At 38.9% G+C, this 9,554-nt stretch overlaps 1 protein-coding gene across 1 annotated transcript in view; it reads left to right on the top strand.

The window, feature by feature from the left end:
• CEP85L (centrosomal protein 85 like) overlaps positions 1 to 8,962 on the top strand; it is a 190,147-nt gene extending 181,185 nt beyond the window's left edge. The window contains exons 10-12 of the mRNA XM_019538196.1: positions 1,234 to 1,341; positions 2,133 to 2,346; positions 4,111 to 8,962. Coding sequence (XP_019393741.1) covers positions 1,234 to 1,341; positions 2,133 to 2,346; positions 4,111 to 4,274 — 486 coding nt within the window. The 3' untranslated portion in view covers positions 4,275 to 8,962. The remainder of the gene's footprint in view (positions 1 to 1,233; positions 1,342 to 2,132; positions 2,347 to 4,110) is intronic.
• The last annotated feature ends 592 nt before the right edge of the window (positions 8,963 to 9,554 follow it).

Here is a 9,554-nt window from a genome sequence, read left to right as displayed (position 1 = left end):
TCCTCAGCCCATAGCCCAAGACTGTTTTAAATCCTGTTGACTTAAGTGTACAGAATTTGACAGAAATGTGTGTTAATCATCACATGGGTGTACAATTATATACATTAGACAAACAAAGCTAGACAAATAAATATTAAGGGGCAGCAGGAATTTCTCAAGAAATTGCTGTCACGTAAGCTTTCAATGTGTCAGAAGTCTTTACCCTATCAAGAGTAAAATTTATCCTCTGACTGCTTTGTACAACCTGGAAAATAAGCCTGTTAAATACCTTATTTATGCAGTCTGCTGTCAAAAGGACTTTGTGGGGGGAGGGAGGGAGGTTCTAATAGAACCAAGAGCAGCTTTCTCAGTGTCCTGAGGGTTATTGATTTCTTTGGTCAATATGGGACTCAAATCTGAGAAGCTCCATTTTTTCTTTAGTAACACTAGATTCATAGAAATGTATCACTGGCTTATAACTGGGAATTGAAGTAACAATTTGGATCCAATTAAAATAACACAAAAGTTTGTTTTTTGTTTTTTATACCGGGGCATGTGCATATGTACATGCATGTGTGCACACACCCACATATGCTTTACTCTTGGTTGTTGTTTAATTAAGATTCTTTCAAAATAACTACTTTTACATTTGATTCATTTAGGTTTTTAAGCCATTTTAAATAGGTGTCACTGTACTGTTTCAGGAGTTATCAAAAACCTGTAATCTGAACTGAACAGCAAAATCACCAGCTATAATACTGCTTTCTTGAGAGCTAGAATGTAGAGGGAGATGTCGCATTCTCAACAGAGGCGAAAAGAGCACATCTTGTTAGTCATAAAGCTACTGTTCATTTAAGATGCCCTGATGTAAAATAAAGATGTTTGGAAAAAAAGTTATTGTACAGTAATTTTTAGATTTCATGGTCCAGATCTTATTTGATCTCTTACATATCTTAGTGAAATCCTATTTAACCTTTCTCAGGTCCCAGAAAAAAAATATGAATCAGCTTTTGTCACTCTTGATCTTAAGACTGAATCACAAAATGGGAAGAAGAAAAGAGCCCATCCACCATTTCTACTAAATGTATTTAGTAGAAATGCTGTAGAAGCTGGCACTGACTCATTTAAATGACTCTAGGGAAGTGGTGAAATAAATAGACAAGGGGAAAAGAATCAATCCAAAAGTAGCAAATCAACAACAATTATTATGTTATGGTACATGAATTAAGGCCATTATTCTTGTTTTCACTGTAGTCCATGGAAGAGAAGATTTTACAAGATGAATTGAGAGTTCAGAAGATCACGAATGAGCTTGAAGAAAAAGAGAAGAATATACAGCAGTTAAATAAGACTTTGCTTGAAGTAAGTAAAAACTGAAAAAAGCTTTTATCAATATTATTTTAAAAAGAAAAATATATTACTGCAGGGCCTCAAGGCCTAACTGAAGCCACATTGTGCCTGTTGCTGTATAAAAGTGGTGCTCAATCTCTCTGGCCCCAGGGACCAAGTGAGTGGTGCAGGGCTGGCTGGATCTGGTGGCAACACAGCTGCATGTTGACATAATTTGTCTTGTCAGGACCATGACATCTGGACCACAGGACTCCCCATGGGTCCAGAAAAATGTGGTGATTGGAGAGCAGTGGTCACATTAATTGGTATTGGTCTGGCTACCACACCGCTGCCACCAAATTTCTAGACCTGTGGGAAACCCTGCAAACTGGATGAAACAGTTCCGTGGTTCAGAGGTTGAGCACCACTGCTGTTAGACATGTAATAAAGAGATGGTCTCTGCCCTGAAGAGCTAATAAATAGTGCAGGTAATGACAAACTGCCAGGATGGAATGCTATCATGTGGTTGGGAGTTTTAGCCATTCGCACTTGGTGAATGGTGGCCAAAAACTCCTGTGATACCCTTTTTTCTTTTCTTTTTTTATTCCCCCAAAGTCTGAGCAAGACCTGAACCTGTTGGCTAATGGATGTTGGTATTTCTCTGAGTTCATTCATTGTTATTTGTATTGTTTTCTACTTGAAACAGAAGCTTGGTGTTTTATTTGTACAGTGAATATCAGAAATCCTCAGCTCTTACAACAAATGTGGGCAGATGTAAAGTAAAGAATATCACATGGCCTTTTTCCTTATTTGTTTTCATAAAGAACCAAAGATGCCTGGATGAGAACGCTTCTTTGAGTGAGCAGATATGCCATATGGAGGAGTCCAGACAGCCAGTGTCTGCAACGATGCCAGTGGCGGATCAGTTGTTCAAGGAAATGTCCCATTGTTTGTTTGACTTGAAAGCACTGTGCAGTATTCTCACCCAGAGAGCTCAGGGCAAGGAGCCTAACCTTTCCTTATTGCTGGGAATCAGATGTAAGTGATATTACCATGCAGTATTTATATTTTACTTTAAAAAAACGCAGCCTATAATAAGGGAATTGTATTTGGTCTGATGCAAGTGTATGGCCTCTGCCCCTCTCATGGAAGATAAAATGGCACTCTTCCTGGATTTTTTTTCAAGTAGTCTTGGCTTTGCAGTTAGCTCCAAGTTTTAAGTATTGCCTCTAAGTTACTCTGAGGTTGTAGGTATTACATAGTTGCATGCTGAGCTTTTAGACTCCACTACATACCACGTGCGGGGCCTCTTGTAAGAATCCCAAAGCTCTTAAAATCACAAACAGTCCCCACATCTTCCATATTGGCAGTGCTCCCTCATGTGCAGTGAAATTCAGCAGCTGTTTGATTGTTCATAACAACATATACAATAGAGTGGGACAGAAAAGGAAGAACCTGTATCCAGTTTAAACTACATTGGGAATAGGGCAAGTCAGTGTGTTTTGCCCAGTTCTTTGGCATTAAATACACCCAGTTTTAGCTGATTACACCCAGTAAACAAAAGTACTCAGGACATCAGTCTTTCCTAACCCAGAGAACATGTTTTCAGCTGTGTGGTTTCACTACTAGTGATTAAATAACGTGTTACATACAGCCTTTCCGAAATCACTTCCTTGTGCAGGGTGGTATTATACTGGGATCTTTTCATTTGATTGATGATGATACTCTGACCTAATTTTAAGAGATCACATCGGTCACAACAGGAAGTGATCTGACAGGAAAGAAGATACTCTAGGATCTTACTAATTTGCATCAGGTACTCCACTGTAGTCCAGCTATGTTTATGGAGTAATGTGCACACAGCAGAGGAATTGATATGGGTAAAGTCCTAGTTTTTCTCAGTCAGCCCCTTAGAATGTTGGATGGATTTATATTTGATTGACAGGATTAGATACTCCCTCTTACTTTCCAACTGGGTCCAGGAAGAACCTGTTCAGATGGTTCAGAGGCAGACGATGCTCTGTAAAGACAGTCAGCACTGTTGATTACATATGCAATCTATAACCCTCTTTCAGTCTTAAAACTTAATTTAAACCTGATCTGAATCTCAAGAGCATGCCTTCAAGCCATATGTCAGGAAAGCATTGCAACTGGGGTTACCTTTTACAGTTTTGGTGAACTGTTTGTGACTTCCTCTTTGTCAGTGTACACTGCCATTTTACTGGTGTTGGGTGTTGATCACAACTGACCAGATAGCCCGACTACTAAGCAGACTTCCACTGACAGTGAGAGGTACCAATTATACCTCACTGTAGTAGCAAGAACTCCTACAGCCATCTTGGATTCATCCTGTTAGCATCTGATTTGGGATGTTTACAGAGGGGAATAAACTTTAATTTTACCTTGGGCTGTTTGGGATTACTTTGTTCTCAAGTTGCAGGAACACCACATTCTGCCTTTTGTCCCTTTTCCCAGGCTGGCCTGGTTCAGTTTCCCAAGCCCTCCATCTTGTGTTAGGCTGTATGTCTGCCACCAGGTCTTGGGAAGTTCTGCCACAGCTTTCCCAGTGCCCCTTATCAAGGTAGAATGAAGTAGACTATGAGGATTTCCCATCAATACTTTTTTGAAAGAACTACAGTAAATTAAAAAAATTGCTTTGAATTGCACCAAACACTGTTTTGATTTATTCTGGTATCATTGGATTAAAATCAGGCATGCCCTTTTAGAATTGACTGAGCTTGTGCAGGTTTTCACAAATGTCTGCTGTGGAAAGCGCTAACTCTGTGTCCTGTATTTCAACAGCAATGAGCAGTTCGGCTGAAGAGAGTGAGCATTACCAGAGCACAGAAACTCTTTCCAAGAAACTCTTGGATGTGTGTCAGTTACGAAAGGATATTGATGAATTAAGGACAATAATATCAGACCGTTATGCTCAGGACATGGGAGACAACTGCATTACCCAATGATAACATTTTGCTCTGACAGCAATGACTACATTATTAAATGCTGCTGTGTTACAGTTCTTTGCATTTCAATTGAGGAGCCATATTGGAAGATAGCAAGTTGCATATGAGCTGCACATGGGTGTCTTGGAAGTTTTCAGTGGACTGTGCATATTGAATCTGGGAAGTGGGCAAAATCATTTGAAGAGAGTAGTACAGACTACAAGAACATCTTGTTTTCTCCAAACTACTGAACGTAGGACCAAGCTGTGAAGAACGTTCCTTATAGAGACGTAAAATTTTGTTTCCTCTCTCATGGCTTATTATAATAACTTCATGTGGTTATATTGTTTTCTGGAGTCAAAGCAAAGTGTTGGAAAAAGGCACTGTTGTTACTACTGTACTCACAGTTACACAACAGAGATCTGAACTCCGCTGTTGTATTGAAAGGTGGGCATGACAGAGTCAGGCACCCATAGGTATAGAAATATGGGTGGTGGAGGTAGATCATTCTGCAAAAGTCATTGTGATGGAAACTGCACTTGGGACCGTAGTGCTCTTTGATTCACCAGGGGTGATTTTCAGTAAGTGATCACCTAATGTTCATTTGCAATTGATTGGTTCCCTCCACCCCAAGCATATGAAGAGACAAGCTTAAAATATCTATAGGTGCATGTGGGTCAATCATGAGCCGATATCAAATCTTTTTTATGCATCCATTCTTTAAACAAGGTGTTTAACTATATGACAGCTGGGGGACACCCCCACAAACACCAGGATGTGTAAAATTTAAGACTAGCACTCCCTCAGAAACAGTAACACTGGAGACATTTTAATCCATTTTAAATGTGTACAGCCTGCACATGGAGGGCCCAGTTCTATACAGTTCCTCCACCATTTACTTGAAAGGAAGAGCTGTAAGGGTTTTGGCCTTGTACAGGATCAAGGCCCAATCCTGTCAGTGCTGCACAAACTCAGAATGTTATGTGAAGACTGTAATATTTTGCATGCTCTTTGGGGTCCTAGATTCCTCCAGTCCTGCAGAGAAAGATTTTTTTCTTTTTCTTTTCTTTTTTTTTTTTTAAGGAGAGACTTATGGGAACTGACAGATATTCTTTGAGTTTTGATCTGCAGTCAGGAGAGCCTCTGCAAGCCTGAAGGAATGTAGTAGTGCTGTCTCTGAGCAGAACTTAGCCTGGCAACTGCATTCACTTGTTTTTCGGGGGGGGAGGGGGAACCACAGCAAACGAGTTCTCATTTCCATGCTGAGCTGGCTCTTACACTGTATCATTATTAAATATTGAGTTGGTTTTCAACAATTAAGATCATTAAAACTGAAAAGGTTTTGAGAGTAAATAATATGCAGCATGTTTGTGTAATTATAACAGCTGATGGACAGTGCTGATAACAGGTCCCCTTGATAACCTCAGTTGCTGTGACTGAGAGTGCAAATCGATGATAAAGCAGTTGCAGTCTTAAGTTTCTTTAACATCAAAATTGTCATTTTTAGACAGCAAGAAATAGTCCATGGATAATATGTCAGTTTTGACTTTGAAATTGTCAGTCTTTTGGTGTTTCAAAATAGTTTTAAAAAGATGTAGTAGTTAAAAAAAAATTCTGGCCAATCTTTTCTAACTACTACATAATTTTATTTATTTAGCAGGTTTTTTTCTTGATACCTGTACCTACACTCAACCCAGGTCTCTGAAAATCCATTTAGTATTTACATTAATGCTTCACAGTATTTTTTTAAAAAGAGATAATTTACTCAGACTGAAGCAGCTTTGTTGTGAGCGTTAAGAAGTATCACAAATTGGTCCTTCTTCCTTGCTTACTATTGAAACCATCTAGTCATTACATTAAAGATAGTTTTGTTTTGTTTTTTTAGCCCAAAACTATGTTTCAGCTGGGAACTTGTTTTTTTAGGGCCATTTGCTTTTAAATACCTAGAAATTCTGATTTATAATGGACGGTTGTGGCAACTTTAAAAGGGGACTTTTCACACTAGGGCAGAACTGAAACTAAGCATATTTGCACAAAAAGGGTCACATATGTTACTTTACTTGTAGCATAGGGCTTGCTGTTACTGTTTATGTAAACAAGAAAAATCAAAACTCCTAAGTGGGAAATGTATTCCAGGTCTGAATTGTGTGTGTGTGGAAGAGGGGGAGAAAAAAGGAGGAATTTCTCTTGGATTATATATTTTTCTCTACCAGTGACTTACTCTGTAATGTTCAGAGGTTATTTAATCTCTCTGCTTCCATTTGTCCCATCTCTGAAATACGGGTGGTGCACTGGGAAGTTGTGATTAATGAAGTAATAGTTGAAAAACACCTTGAGCTTTTTGGACAGTAGGTGCCTATACTCTTCCAAAGTATGTATATGTTCCCGTAGTCTGAAAGTCCCTTTTTTAGTTGTTGTTTTTTGAATGATGATGCTCTAATTCTGCAATTTCTGTTACAGCACCTCTAGGATTTATGTTTAAACATAGAGCACTTGGTATTTAAAGTAACACTGAGTTTATCTGCCTCAGTTAAATTAAAGCAGGGAGAGAAATGACAGATGTATGAGCCAAAGAAGCAAATTAGCAGTGCAGTTAGAATTGACCACAGATACAGTATTTTTTTTCTTCATGATTTCTTAAAATTGGACCTGCTGTTATAGTAGCTCTTGATATATGCATCAGTTTACAGATGTCTCTAAATGGAATAAGCTTTGTCTAAGTAAGATATGCATGGTTGTTTAACTGGTTAAAAGTAGTGCGTGTGGTCCCTTTCAACATATTGAATATGATATGGTTAATTAATGAATGTTAACATTGGCATCGCTTAGTAAACTGATTTAGTCATGACAACTTTTTGCTGTAGCTGTTAGAGACAATCTCAAGGGCTGAAAAACTGAATGGATAGTCCCATTAGTGGACTAACAGAATCATGTACAGTAACTTTTGTATAGTTTCAGGTCTAAGTTATACAGTCCTTTTGGTGATATTTACAGTAATAACTACTGTATTCAAGAATGTATTTTAAAAATGGCTTGGAGAGTGTTGTCTCTGGGCAAGCTATACATGATGCTATGTAATTGCTATATAGAGTAGTTGAGCTGAATTATGTAAACCTGATTTAGGACCTTGTTACACCTCAGGTTGTAAGCCCCACAAATGTTGTTTGACCAGCTTGGAGTTTGGAGCAGTCATACCCTTAGTCTAGAAACCTTCTCTGACTGTCCCCCACCTGCAGAGCTGTGACTCGCCACTAGAGGGCTGGTGAGCAGGAGCAGGACTAGGACCTGCATCTGTGAGTTGGCACTAGAGGGCTGGTGAGCCAGGACAGGCTTCTATGGGCAGGGGTGTAAGAGATCTTGGGATACTGGAGGGTTTCAACTTGGGCAGCATATCTGCAGGGAGTGGCCACACTGTAATGGAACAGGAGCTGGGTAGTACAGATCAGAAATAATCCTGCCTTGAAGGGGTGCCACTTTGAGCCACATAAGGAGCACTTCAAACCACTTTAAGGTGTTAATGTGCAGACAATCCAGGGGTTAGGAGTTCCAGGAGCTGCCCAAAATTACTGTGTAACAAGGCCCTTTGATTCTTAGCTTTAGTTGTGTGGGTTTATAGTGCGTAATCTTGTAATTTATTTAGCTTGCTATAACCATTCAAAACTGCCGTGGTTTTTTGCCCTGATCATTTATTCAGGCTTCTATCCACCTCCCACAGTTATGTAATGCCACATGCAGTATTCTTTAATGAAATCATAAGGATCCAGTTATGATAATCACTATGTAGCTACAGTGGACAGCCATGATTTAACTGGAGGTAGAATTTGGCTCTTTGGATTGAACTGAGAAATCAAGTTTTCCAGTGAGGGATTGTGAAAAGCTCTCTCCTGTAAGCTAATCAGCATTTACAATTTGAAAACAGGTCACTGGATTTTAAAGATTATCTAAACAGACTATTTTATATCAAGAGTTCGTTAGCAATAGCAGTTCCACTGCTGCACACCTTTGTGCCTTTTTTTTTTGCCCGCAGTAAATGTATATTCCCTAAACAACTTTAGATGCAAGAATGTCCATTTATGATTGCACCTTGTTCTCCCTAACTACAGATCTTCTGTTCTTAGGCTTTTATAGTAAAGACCCTCCTACATAATATCTAGAAATAATCTCTAAGTGCTGTAGGTACTAGGTATAAACTTTGGAAGTTAGTCTGCTTTTAGTAATCTCAGATTTTCTGTACATGAAAAGTGAGCTGGAGACTCGATCAGAAAGTGTTCATTGTGTATCTGTTAACTACAGGATATCATTTGGTGAGCATTGGAGAGGAGAGTCTATCTAGCGCTACCTTTTAAAAGCACAGCCGACCTATGTACTGGATCAGTCCTTATAAAGACTGGTAGTTTTGTAAATTGGGTTCAGTTTTTGAACCACTTAGAATACCTCACATGTAAATAGAGTTGTCATGACTTAATCTAAATGTGTTCGGTGTAAAGGAGCTAAGGAGCCACTGGCTGGCTCGACTTTAGCCTGTCGTTCTTGCCTCTTTTTGTAATTTTTTTTAAAGTAGGGTTTACAGCTAGAATTTTGAATGCCAAAGTTCTATTTATTAAATAATAAAGTTTTCCTTGTTACTGGCTAGTATTTTTCCACTGGAAGTTTGTTTGATGTTTGGGATTTGTATCTACAGAGGAGAAATAAATTTTGTTACAAAATGAGTTGTTTTTTATCTATGTTTGTATGTGGTCATAACCAGTGTGTATTGAGGTTGCCTTCCACTTAACACCGTAGAAACAAGAAGGGTGTGGTCTCTCCCCCAAAAAGGACAAAAGCAAGCAACACCTTGTGGAGGTGGAGTGGGGTGGGGAAGGGAAGATGTGTAATGCAAGCAAATAAGAGTGGAGGTAAGAGGGTAATTCCTTAAAATCCTTCCTATATTCTACCTAAATCTGTCATTCTGATACCAATTCTCTAAACTTTTTGTTTCATGTTTAGTTCTTTGTACAGTTGATGCCTTAATAGCAGTACATCAGTGCCCTGGTACTATGTTGCTCTTAAAAGGCTATTGCTCTTATGGGAAATATCATCCAAATATTCAGTAGGCAAAACTTTCCAAGGCATAAGTGATGGTTGCTCTTAAAGAAGTTTCACCTGTGGTGATTTGTTGCTAGGCAATAGGAAACAGACTATTCTGCTATTAATACATTATTTGTTGCTTCATTAGGAAGAGAACACTGAGCCCCACAGATGTATGGTAAAATCTCTAGGTAAAAGTAAAGTAGGGATACCTGTTCACAGACTTCAGAAAGA

This window comes from Crocodylus porosus, unplaced genomic scaffold (assembly GCF_001723895.1).
Source record: "Crocodylus porosus isolate Cpor-Errol unplaced genomic scaffold, CroPor_comp1, whole genome shotgun sequence".
Lineage (NCBI taxonomy): Eukaryota > Metazoa > Chordata > Crocodylia > Crocodylidae > Crocodylus > Crocodylus porosus.
Note: the sequence above shows the minus strand (reverse complement) of the source record. Positions and strands in the feature narration are given on the sequence as shown.